This window comes from Pseudorca crassidens, chromosome 10 (genome assembly GCF_039906515.1).
Source record: "Pseudorca crassidens isolate mPseCra1 chromosome 10, mPseCra1.hap1, whole genome shotgun sequence".
In the NCBI taxonomy this organism is placed as follows: Eukaryota; Metazoa; Chordata; class Mammalia; order Artiodactyla; family Delphinidae; genus Pseudorca; species Pseudorca crassidens.
The window spans coordinates 54,349,986-54,361,978 of NC_090305.1; the positions used below are offsets into that span (position 1 = coordinate 54,349,986).

At 46.6% G+C, this 11,993-nt stretch overlaps 1 protein-coding gene across 2 annotated transcripts in view; it reads left to right on the forward strand.

Moving 5' to 3' along the window:
• The window catches only part of CMTM7 (CKLF like MARVEL transmembrane domain containing 7), a 42,210-nt gene extending 31,877 nt beyond the window's left edge, over positions 1-10,333 (forward strand). Inside the window, exons 2-6 of one of the 2 annotated variants that reach the window (XM_067753602.1) lie at positions 600-773; positions 5,472-5,570; positions 8,076-8,157; positions 9,541-9,655; positions 9,761-10,333. In XM_067753602.1, coding sequence (XP_067609703.1) covers positions 600-773; positions 5,472-5,570; positions 8,076-8,157; positions 9,541-9,655; position 9,761 — 471 coding nt within the window. In that variant the 3' untranslated portion in view covers positions 9,762-10,333. The remainder of the gene's footprint in view (positions 1-599; positions 774-5,471; positions 5,571-8,075; positions 8,158-9,540; positions 9,656-9,760) is intronic. The other variant, XM_067753601.1, reaches the window with a different exon arrangement.
• The last annotated feature ends 1,660 nt before the right edge of the window (positions 10,334-11,993 follow it).

The following is an 11,993-nucleotide window of genomic DNA, read 5'->3' on the forward strand; positions in this document are numbered from 1 at the left end:
CTAACGCCTGATCAATGGAGCAGTTCTCAGAGCTTCTGATAATTTGTTTCCCAGGTTATAGTACTCAGTTTGGCGCGAATACAATTCTCTTTTCTTTCTTCTTAGCTTGCTGGTTATTTGATTTTTCGTTGACAGTAACTTACTGTCTGCCAGCTGGTAGGTTATACGTATGAACTGACATCTTGGTGGGTCAAAAACAATCAAATATTGGCAACTTCCTTCAGTTCAACCTAACATGGAAACCTGGGGTTCAATATCATGCTGACTCAGTGGAGGTCCAGCAAATAAGGGAGGTGGTCCTGCCTGGTTATTTCCAGAATTCCTGCCCTCTCCCTGAGCATGCATCCTGCCGGCACATGGACCACAGAGAACAGAGAGAACAGACCACTCCCTGCCGTCCTCAGCGTTCACAATGGCTTGTGTTTCAAAAGCTTGTACTGTGGGAAATTGCACTGTTCTAGCCAGTTTGTGATGGGGTAACCTGGATTGTGGCAGCTCCTCGGTCCCCTGTGGTTGTCTGTGTTTCTGTTGTGTTGTTCGTTCCCTGGGTGCCCATCTTGGGTGGGCATTTCTCTGATGTCTCTGTGTTCACGTCCCAGGTCTCGCTGCTGATTGCCTTCATCTGCGTGAGGAGCTCTCTGTGGACCAGCTACAGTGCCTACAGCTACTTTGAAGTGGTCACCATTTGCAACTTGATCATGATTCTCGCCTTCTACCTGGTCCACCTCTTCCGCCTGTACCGCGTGCTCACCTGTATCAGCTGGCCCCTGTCGGTAAGGGAGTGGCTGGGCCTGCTCTCGGCTTGCACGAGTCAGGATGCAGGCTGGGCACTGAGACCTGACGGAGTCCTTCCTGTCTGCCTACCCCGCCTCCTGCACCATCCTTGGCTGCTTCAGCTCTGAATTTCCCACTGTTGGGTGCACGTCTATGCCTCATGTCCCACTGGTTTCTAAAACTCACCTTCCAGCTACAAGAAGGCTGTGCCTCTCACCTCAGTGCTTGTTTTCTCAAGTGACAGAAAATGGGCTGTGTGTGTGTGTGACTTGGAGGAGGAACATAGAAGGAAGAAGCTGATAGGGGTAATGGGTATTTACACTGTGTGAGTATTGATAAGATTTGTCAGCTAAAGTGGACTGGCAGAGTCTGAGGAAACATGTCAGAAGTTGCTAGGGTTTTTTCTTCCCACTATGTTCTTTTTAAAAACAGCTTTATTGATATATAGTTCACATGTCATACAATTACCCATTGAAGTGTACAATTCAATGAATTTTAGTGTATTCCCAGACTTGTGTAACCATTACCTCAGTTATTTTTAGAATGTTTTCATCACCTCAAAAAGAAACTCTGTACCCTTTAGCTGTTGCCTCCTATCCCTCATCACCTCCAGCCCTGAGCAACTACTAATTGGCTTCCTGCCTCTGTAACTTTTCCTGTTCTGGACATATCATATAAATGGACTCATATGTTTGGTCTTCTGTGACTAGCTTCTTTCATTTAGTAGTAGACTAGCTTCTTTCATTTAGAGCTTCTTTCATAGATCATGGTTGATCTATGTTGTAGCATATATCAGTACTTCATTTCTTTTTATAGCTAATATTCCATGGAAAGGATATACCACATTTTGTTTATTCATTCATCATTGATGGACATGTGGCAATTATGAATTTCCACCTTTTGTCAATTATGAATCATGTTGCTATGAACATTTTGTGTACAAATTTTGTGTGTGGACATATTTTCATTTTGCTTGGGAATATACCTAAGAGTAGAATTGCTGGGTCACATGGTCACTATGTTTAATTGTTTGAGGAACTGCCAGACTGTTTTCCAAAGTGGATGTACCACATTACATTCCTAGCAGTGGTGTATAAAGGTTCGAATTTTTCCACATCCTTGTCAACACTTGTTATTTCTGACTTTGAGATTTTATTCCAGTGAGTGTGAAGTTACAGCTTGTGGTTTTGATTTGCATTTCTCTGATGACTAACGGTGTTAGTCATCTTTTCGGCCATTTGTATATTTTCTTTAGAGAAATGTCTTTTCAGATCCTTTGCCAATTTTTTGATTAAGTTGTCTTTTTATTATTGAGTTGTAAGAGTTCTTTGTATATTCTAGTTAAATGTCCTTTATCAGATATTTTCTCCCATAATTTTTTCTTTTTCTTTTCTTTTTGTCTTTACTTTCTTGATAGTATCTGTTAAAGGACAAGTTTTTTATTTTGATGAAATCTAATTTATATTTTTCTTTTGTTGTTTATGGTTTTGGTATAATATCTAAAAAGCCATTGCCAATTCAAGATCATGAAGATTCACCTCTGTGTTTTCTTTTAAGCCTTCCATACTTTTAGCTCTTACATTTAGGTGTTTGATCCATTTTGAGTTAATTTTTGCGTATAGTATGAAGCAAGGATTCAGCTTCATTCTTTCGCGTGTGAATATCCTGTTGTCCCAGTTATCTGTTGGGAAGGCTGTTCTTTCTCCCACTGAGTGGTCTTGGCAGCTTGTTGAAAATTAGTTGGCCATAAACGCATGGGTTTATTCTTGGACTCTCAGCTCTGTTGCACTGATCTTATTATACTACCTTGATCACTATGGATTTGCAGTAAGTTTTGAAATTAGGAAGTGTGAGTCTTCCCATTTGTCCTCTTTTTTCAGGATTGTTTTGGATTTTTGCCATTCCATATGAACTTTAGAATCAGCTTTTCAGTTTCTACAAAGAAGTCACCTGGGATTCTAATACGAATTGCATTGAATCAGTAGATAAGTTTGGAGAGTATTACCATTTTAACAATATTAAGTCATGATCCATGAACATGGGAGGTTTTCCCATTTGTTTAGATCTTTTAAAATTTCTTGGGCTTCCCTGGTGGCGCAGTGGTTGAGAGTCCGCCTGCCGATGCAGGGGAAGCGAGTTCGTGCCCCGGTCCGGGAAGATCCCACATGCCACGGAGCGGCTGGGCCCGTGAGCCATGGCCGCTGAGCCTGCGCGTCCGGAGCCTGTGCTCCGCAATGGGAGAGGCCGCAACAGTGAGAGGCCCGCGTACCGCAAAAAAAAAAAAAAAGAAAAATTCTTTCAACAATGTTTTGTAGTTTTCAGAGTATGAGTTTTATACTATTTTTGTTTAGTGTGTTCCTAAGTATCTTATCCTTTTTATACTATTTCAACCGTAATTATTAATTTCATTTTTGGAGTGTTCATTGCAAGTGGATAGAAATACAATTGATTTCTGTATATTGATCTTGTAGCCTCAATCTTGTTGAAATCATTTATTAGATCTAATAGATTGTTAGTGGATTCCTTAGGATTTTCAAATCTATCTATAAGAGCATACCATCTGTGAATGGAGACAGTTTTACATTCCTTTCCAATCTAGATGCTTTTTGCTTCATTTTCTTGGCTCATTGCAAGAAATTAGTTGAATGTTGCATTAAAGTGGCAAGAGCAGATATCATTATCTTGTTCCTGATTTTAGGAGGAAAGCACTCATCTTTTATCATTAAATATGATGTTAGGTGGGGGTTTTGTAGGAGGTTTATCAAATAGAAAAACTTACCTTCTAGTCCTACTTTGTTGTTTCCATCATGAAAGGGTGTTAGAATCTGTCAAATGCTTTTTCTTTGTCTATTGAGATAGTCATGTAGGTTTTCCCTCCAGGATTCTATTAATATGGCATATTACATTGATATTCACATGTGTAACTAACTTTGCATTCCCGGGACAAATTCTGATTGGCTGTGGTGTATAATTCAGTTTATGTGTAGCTGGATTTGGTTTGCTAGGATTTTTGCGTTTGTATTCATAAGATATATTATTGGTCTTTAGTTTTCCTGTGATGTCTTTGGTTTTGTTACTAGGGTAATATTGCCCTCATAGAATGATCTGGGAAGTGTTCCCTCCTCTTGTGTTCTTTAGAAGAGTTTGGGAAGAGTTGGAATTGATTCTTCTCTAAATGTTTGGTAGAATTCTGCAGTGAAGCCACCTGGTCCTGAGCTTTTCTTGTGGGTAGTGTTTTTATTATTAATTCAAATTCTACTTATTATAAATTTTATTCAGATTATTCCTACTTGAGTCATTTTCAGTAGCATGTCTTTCTAGGAATATCTCCATTTCATCTAAGTTATCTAACTTATTGGCATATGATTGATCATAGTATTCTTTTAAAATCCTTTTTATCTCTGTAACACCAGTAGTGATGTCCCCGCTTTTATTTATTTATTTATTTATTTATTTATTTATGGCCACACCTCTTTGCTTGTGGGACCTTAGTTTCGAGACCAGGGATTGAACCCAGGCCCCAGCAGTGACAGCACTGAGTCCTAACCACTGGATCACCAGGGGATTCCCGTCTGTCTTTCATTTCTGATTCTGGTCATTTGAATGTTTTCTTTTTTTTTCTTGATCAGTCTAGCTAAAGGTTTCTCTATTCTGTTGACCTTTTCAACGAACCAGCTATTGATTTCATTCATTTCCTCTATTTTTCTTCCGTTCTCTGTATCATTCGTTTCTGCTCCAATCTTTATTTCCTTCTTTCTTCTTGCTTTAGGTTTAGTTTGCTTTCCTTTTTCCAGTGTCTTAAGGTAAAGGTTAGGTTGTTAATTTGAAACCTTTCTTCATTTTTTATATAAGCCTTAACAGCTATAAATTTCTCTCGGGAGCGCACCCCACTGTCAGTGGCCCTAAGCCCCAGTTCTCCTCTGATCTGGCGTTTGTGGGGAGGGGAAAGGATGAGGCGAAGCATTCCTTTGTTGTCGAATGATAGAGGCCTCGCCTCATCCAGGGCCTGCAAAGACCCCATTTTATCATGGAAAGTGAATGGGGCAGAAATGGATGCCCCTGTGGACCCAAGGGAAGCAAAGGCAGAGTCAGCCCTTCCTGCAGACCCCTCAGCAGTCTGGCCTGAGGGCACACTTCCAACAGAAAAGAAGAGGGAAGACAAAATGAGGACAGAACTGGGAGGACTTTTGTTCACGGAATGGGGAGACCCTCCAGGCAGCCACCAAAACCAGCACATTGCTAGCCCCCAACTTTCTCTGAAGCAGAAGCAAAGGCACACATCTTTTTAAGGGGCTTTGCTTCTCAGAGCTGGAGCTTCATTTAAACTCTCCATCCTTGGAGTTAGAAGCAGCTCATTTGCTTGTTAGTAGCTTTGGCCGGAGGTCAAGGTACCGTGGACAGATTGACCTCAGGAGTGGAGTGGTCCTTAGGGGACATCTCTCCTCACCCGAGAAGCATCCTTTCTCTTTGTCGCCTCTCTTCCTGCCTGCCTGGCGTCTTTTCTGTCTTGTGTGGCCTCATCCTGGCTGGCCTTCCTTTCTCGTTGCTAGTGAGCTTCGCTGCTCCTGCCGGGGTGTTACAGGGAGAAGAGGAAGTGTCACTCCCTCCCCTCCATTCATCTCTCCTAACGCCCAGGTGCCTCTGAGAACCAGGAATGGAGCTCCCTACCCACTGCTCTGCTTTGTTTTTGCCCCCAGGAACTCCTGCACTATTTAATCGGTACCCTGCTTCTCCTAATCGCGTCCATCGTGGCAGCTTCCAAGAGTTACAACCAGAGCCGACTGGTGGCTGGAGCGGTGAGGACATTCTCCGGGAAGCGGCAGGAGTGAATTCCTGTTCCGAATGCTCATTTTCTTCCTCTCAGGGCAGCAGAGGGGTTGTTCTCTGGGGCCTTTCTTTCTCAGAATCAGTCCGGACCTTGATCCACCAGCAGTGGTCTCCAAATAGCCTTAAACTTGGGCCCACGGTGGAGGGTGTCAGAAGGTGGATGGGCAGGGCTGTTACGAACTCAAATGGCCCCAGCGGCCCAGGCCTCTTTCTCTTACAGCCACTCCTTAAATCACGGGCAAGTAGGTTTTAATTCTCATGTTCACTCTGGTAATTTGCTCATGGCTGTCTCAGCCCTGTTCAGGGAAAGGTTCTGAGGCCTTTTTCCAGCCCAGGGGAACATTTTTGTGATCAGCTAGTGATAATCTGCCGTGAGTCCTAGCTTTGCCCTTCCTAACTTTTAACAGTATTCAGGCCAGGAAATAATACTCCTATACCTTTCATAGGTGAAAATTGACCCATCTGCTAACATGAATAGAAGTAGCATGGAAATGGACAAAACATAGTGCTATGGGAGCTATATATATTTATTACACAGATACACATATGTGTATATACATTATTGTAAAAAGATCTATAGATTGCTGTCATCTGATTTCTGATTTAGCTAATTGTTTACAGTTTGGAAGTCTGTAGGCCAGAACTGATTTGCCTCACTTTTCAAATGAGTTTTAAGAAAAGCTCTCTGTGTGATAGTCACTCACTTCCGCACGGTACCAAAATTCTCTGGACTTTGGGCCAAGAGTGGGTGAGTGCCTGGAATTCCACGGAGGGGTGGAGTCTGCATGGGGCAGAAGGTCACCGCGGAGGGGCAGCCAAACCCCTGAGCACTCTTGCCCCCTAAGCACCTTCCCCCCCTCCCCAGGCAGTTTCCAAGAAGAGGAATGGTTGCCCCCTGCCCAGCTGCAGGCAGGCTGGCGGAGGGGGGGACAGAAGAGCTTGGCGCCTGCTGTGTTTCAGGACCACGCGGGGAGATTCCCACTGGGTTTCCTCATTGAGGTGGCACATGACAATGTTAGCCCTGGAATCCCAGTAAACCCCATTTGTCGTACACGATCTCTGTGCCTAGGACCAAGCATGGGCCGGGCGAGGGGCCAGGAGAAATGAAAAGACATGGTCCCTGCTGATGAGAAAGTGGTGATCTAGCTTAGGAGGCCAGGGCACATGAAACAATGAGCACACAAGGCACTGTCATCCAGAGGAGCATTGTGTAGCCTGATAATAAACTGTTCAGTTATGCAGTGTGGACAGTTGGAGACTGGGATGGCATATAATGTGCTAATTGTGCGGAACAGACAATGAGAGGCCAGGACAGGCTCTAACAGGCTGATTATGTGGTGCAGACAATTGGTACAAAAGGAGGCACGGCAATGGTCGGGGGTGGGGTGACGGGCAGCCATGTGTGGAAACCAGCAGCTAGGTTGGATGAGCCCGCGCTTGGTCTGGCTGCTCCTGGGCTGGACCTCAGGGAGCTCCCAGCCGTGCACTTGGAGGGCCCGAGGACACCTGGGCAACAGGCAAGCAGAGGTGGACTCTGGGCTCAGATCTCTGGTCTGGCCCTTGCTGGCTCCACATTCCTGGGCTGAAGAATTGACCTCCTGTCCCTGGTTTCTTGAGCTGAAAAATGAGGGGGGGAGAGGTAACAGCCATGCCCACCTGGCAGAGCTATGCGGGTTCCTTTAAAGGGCTTAGAACACTGCCTGGTACGAAGTAAGTGCTCAGTCAGTGTTAGCTGCTGCAGCTGCCAGTGTTGTTGACAAGTCAGGAGAGGCTGCAGGCTTCCAAGTTCCAGGCAGAGACACCTGAGTCCCTGTCTGCTTCTTGCTCCATCATTTAATGAGCCACCGTGAGGCCCTTTCCTTATCACAAATGAGGCGGCTGCTCTGGGCTAGGTGCTCACAGCTGAGCACAGAAAGAAAAGGAGCGCTGCCTGAACTTACTTCAGCCTAATGTTACTTAAATACATGCGAACCTAAGACTAGGTATTGGGGCCTCAGCTTCTGGCTCCGACACAGCTGTAAAGCCAGACAGACAGAAAGCCTTTCTGGATGAAGTGCAGATGATGCTACCACACCAAGAAAATCCATTTGAACGTTAATGTGTTAAAAACCCAAATTAAAATGTACCGTTCCTCCTTTTTCTGTCTTATTAGCCCAGGATAATTAAAGTCCGGTGGCTTGGCCCCAGCTCGGTTGTAAACATAAATCCGAGCGTGGGCAGGTAGCTGCCTAGAGAAGAGGTGAGGGGTGGCGACCGGAGGCCTGACTGTGTCCCAGCTGTGGGCCCGGCCAGGGCCCGGGCGTCACCTCCACACCTGAGCGAGGACAGGTGGCCGGGTCACTTGAGTCCCTGAGCTCCCTCCCAGCCACAGCTGGTGTAGGAAACAGGCCCAGGGATGAGCAGGGTGATGAAGGGTGACTGCCCGAGTGACTGCCCTTGGCCTGGGCGCCTGCTGCCCCCTTTCTCCCGTGCAGATCTTTGGCTTCCTGGCCACCTTCCTCTGCCTGGCGAGTGTGTGGCTGTCCTACAAGATCTCGTGCGTGACCCAGTCAACAGGTGAGTTCTGGTCTGAAAACAGATGACCAAGAAGGTTCCCTCTGCTCAGGCACGGGAGGACACAGGCTCTGGAGCTCGGCAGTAGGGAACCACCCTGCTGCAGAGGACCCTCTGCTCCGTCTCGTCTCCACAGCGCCCAGGGGCACCCTGACATCTACGTCTCTGATGGCCAAGCGTTTTCTTTAAATAAGTTTCCTAATGACAAAAATAAAATGTAGTACATTTAGAAAATCGAAATAAGAAAAAGAAATTTAAAAAAATAAAAACCATTATCACAGTACCCAGAAATAGCACCTGCTGGGTGTCTCTCCCTCCTGCATTTCCTCTCTGAGTATATATATATATAGAGAGATGTGCTTGTTTTGTTTGTTTGGCTGCCCCGTGCGGCTGGCAGGATCTTAGTTCCCCGACCAGGGAGCGAAACCATGCTCCCTGCAGTGGAAGCACGGAGTCTTAACCACTGGACCGCCAGGGAAGTCCCAACACCTGTGCATTTATTAAAGGATCAGAGTTCATGTATTATTTTGTAACCTTCTCTTCTGCTCCTACCTAGCCTCCTGTCAGGCACTTTCCCCACATCATTAGGTGTCCTTCTCTGGCATCCTTCGTGGCTCCACGGTGTTGCACTGGCTCCATTGCATGTCAGTGCCGTAGTTTACTTGTCTCCTATTTGGGGGCATTATGCTTGTTTTTTTTATTTTTTTTTTAAATTCTTTCCTACTAAACAGTGCTGTAATGAATATCCTTGTAAATATATCCCTATACACATACTTAATATATTTTATCTTTAGAATAAATTTCTAGAAATAGAGTTGCTGAAAATCAAACCAGCTATTTCGGTTAATTTATTTCTTTCTTTGATCCAGCACTTCCTTTCTTTCTTCTTTTTCTTTGTTTTTTAAAAATACATTTAAAATATCGAAGCACCTTACCTTGCCCAGCAGAGAGGTTGCCAACAGCAGCGCTTCAATTTTAATGGTCCCACTGGCAAAAAGCTAACAGAAGGCTAGGTGAAAGGAGCCAGTCACCAAAGACCACATATTGTAGGATTCCATTTAGGAAGAATGTCCAAAATAGACAAATCCACAGAGACAGAGAGTAGGGTAGTGGTTGCTTAGGGCTGGCGGGAGGGTATACAGGGGTGACTGCGCATGCCTGTGGTGCTTCTTTTGGAAGTGATGAGAATGTTCTAAAATTGGGGTAGCTGCACAATTCTGTGAATATAGTGCAAACGGCGGAATTGAACACTTTAAATGGGTGAACTGTATGGTATATGAATTATATGTCTGTGAAGCTGTTTAAGAAAATTTGAATGATGAAAGAAGAATGCGAAAAAGTTAATAGGTAATGTCTAAAAGTAATCTGTAAGTATACATATACTAGGTAAAATTACGGAGGAAGAGCCAAAACAAACAGCTGAAGAAGTTACAGTACCTCTGAGGAAGAGGCCTGGGGTGGAGAGGAGCAGGGAGAGGAATCATCGTTCCCACGGGAAGTGGTGCGGACGGGGGCCGGGGGGGGGGGGGGGGGGAGGCAGCGCATGCGCAGCCGTGGGGCGGCCCTGCCGGCCGAGCTCTCCCAACTCTGCCGCTTCCTTCCCCAGATGCCGCCGTCTGATGCCCTAACAGCCCGCCAGCCCTGTAGGAGGCGCTGCAGGACGTGTGACCCACGCTGATGGAGGGGCTTGAGCCGGCGGCCGCAGGAGAGACCGGGGTTTGGGTCCCTGGGCCGGTGGGTGCGGGACGGGCCCTTCCTCCGGCTCCTGAGCGGGTCCAGCCTCTCTCGCCAGCCTTCTTCACTTCCTCAGAGAATATTCCTCCCCTTCCGGGAAAGAAAAGCAGCCTCCAGGGAAATCTGATCTCTCCCTCCTGCTTTAGAACAGCCTCAGGGACTGATGCCCCCCTCCCCCCGTTAAGGTGAAGGGGTGGTGTTTGAATACTCTGCCGAACCCTTCCCCTCTCCCCAGACCTCCAAGGGGCGTCTTGTGAAAACACAGCCACCTCCTAATTTATCTCGCTTGGAAATCTGGTCTTGAAGGTACCCTCTTTCTTAAAGTGAGGCTTACGGGAACACCATGCTGTCAGCCTGTCCCCAAATAGGAGATCTTGGCTCCCTTCCTGTTGTTACCATTGTGTACGTGTTTATGTGTTTTTAAATAAAATGTTGACTTGGCTAATTGCAGAAGGATTTATTAAGTTAGAAGAAGGCTGTGAAGTGAGCGCTACCTGGAGGCCCACTGGAGGTAAGAGGAGCAGAGGGTGCAGATGGTCCTGGCCTCTCAAGATTTGAGTATTTTCTTTCTTTTTTTATAAATTATTTAATTTTGGCTGCGTTGGGTCTTCGTTGCTGGGCGCGGGCTTCCTCTAGTTGCGGAGAGCAGGGGCTACTCTTCCATGCGGTGCGTGGGCTTCTCGTTGCGGTGGCTTCTCTTGTTGCGGAGCACTGGCTCTAGGCGCGCGGGCTTCGGTAGTTGTGGCACACAGGCTTAATTGCTCCGCAGCATGTGGGATCTTCCTGGACCAGGGGTCGAACCTGTGTCCCCTGCATTGGCACGCGGATTCTTAACCACTGCGCCACTAGGGAAGTCCTTGTGTATTTTCAAAGTAAATTGATATAAAGGGTGGAAGCCAGTACTGTTTACACAAGACTCAAAAGCAACACAGGCAGTCTTTAAAAAGAGGGCAGTTCTGACACATGCTACCCCATGGATGAATAAGCCAGACACAAAAGGACAAATACTGTATGATTTTAGTTACACGAGGTGCATACCGTAGGCAGAATTCAGAGAGACAGGAAGTAAAATGGTGGTTGGTTGCCAGGGTCTGGAGGGAGGGGGCCCTGGTGTGAATGTTTAATGCGTACAGTTTCCATTTGGGAAGATGAAAACATTCTGGTTGGGACTTCCATGGTGGTCCAGTGGTTAGGACTCTGTGCTTCCACTGCAGGGGATACAGGTTTGATCCCTGGTCGGGGAACTAAGATCCCACATGCCGAGAAGCCAAAAAAAAAAACAAAGCATTCTGGAGATGGACGGTGGTGATGGCTGCACAATAATCTAAATGTAATTAACGCCACTGCGCTGTATAACTAAAAATTGTTAAAACGGTTAACTTTTATGTTACGTATATTTTACCACAATTTTTTCTTTTTTTAAAGCAATGCAGGACCTTCTGTGTAAGGCACCTAAGTAGCTGCAAAGCTACTTGGGAAATGGAGGAAGGCAGAGGTCCAATTACGCACACCCCACAGCAGGCACCACAGTCCAGCAGAGGCCAGCGCCGTGTTCTAACAGCTAAGCGTCGCAGGTCTAAAGGATACAGGCTGCAGGACGTGTGTGTCTTCTCTACACCAGGTGCTCTCTGGGGCTGCTCACCCAGGGGGAGTGCCCAGGCGTAAGCCAAACTCTGTCCCAGCACGGGGAGGTGACCCACTGAGCAGACGGCTGGGCAGGACCAAGCCAAGGTGTGAGAGGAGGGAAGACTGGACCCATGGGGGGAGGATGGGAGTCAGGTACCTGCCCCAAGGACCAAGAGCCAGCCTTGGCTCGTTGTGGCCACCGCAGGCCCGGGATAGGGTGTTGGCACCTGGGGCACTTGGGACACTGGGAGATGAGACCAGAGTGGGTCTGCCCACATCATCTCCCATGAGCGGGCAGCTCCTGGCCAGCAGAGACCTGGGTAGGAGGGCTGGACAGTGGGCTTGGTGCCCTTTGTCCTGCAGGCCTCTGCACAGGCGTTTTCTCACTACCCACAAGAAAGACTGCTGCTCAGAGAGGCTCTGGAAAACAGCTTAGCTGTGCTTCTCTCTGCAGGAGGTGGCGTGTAGCCATAGTACTG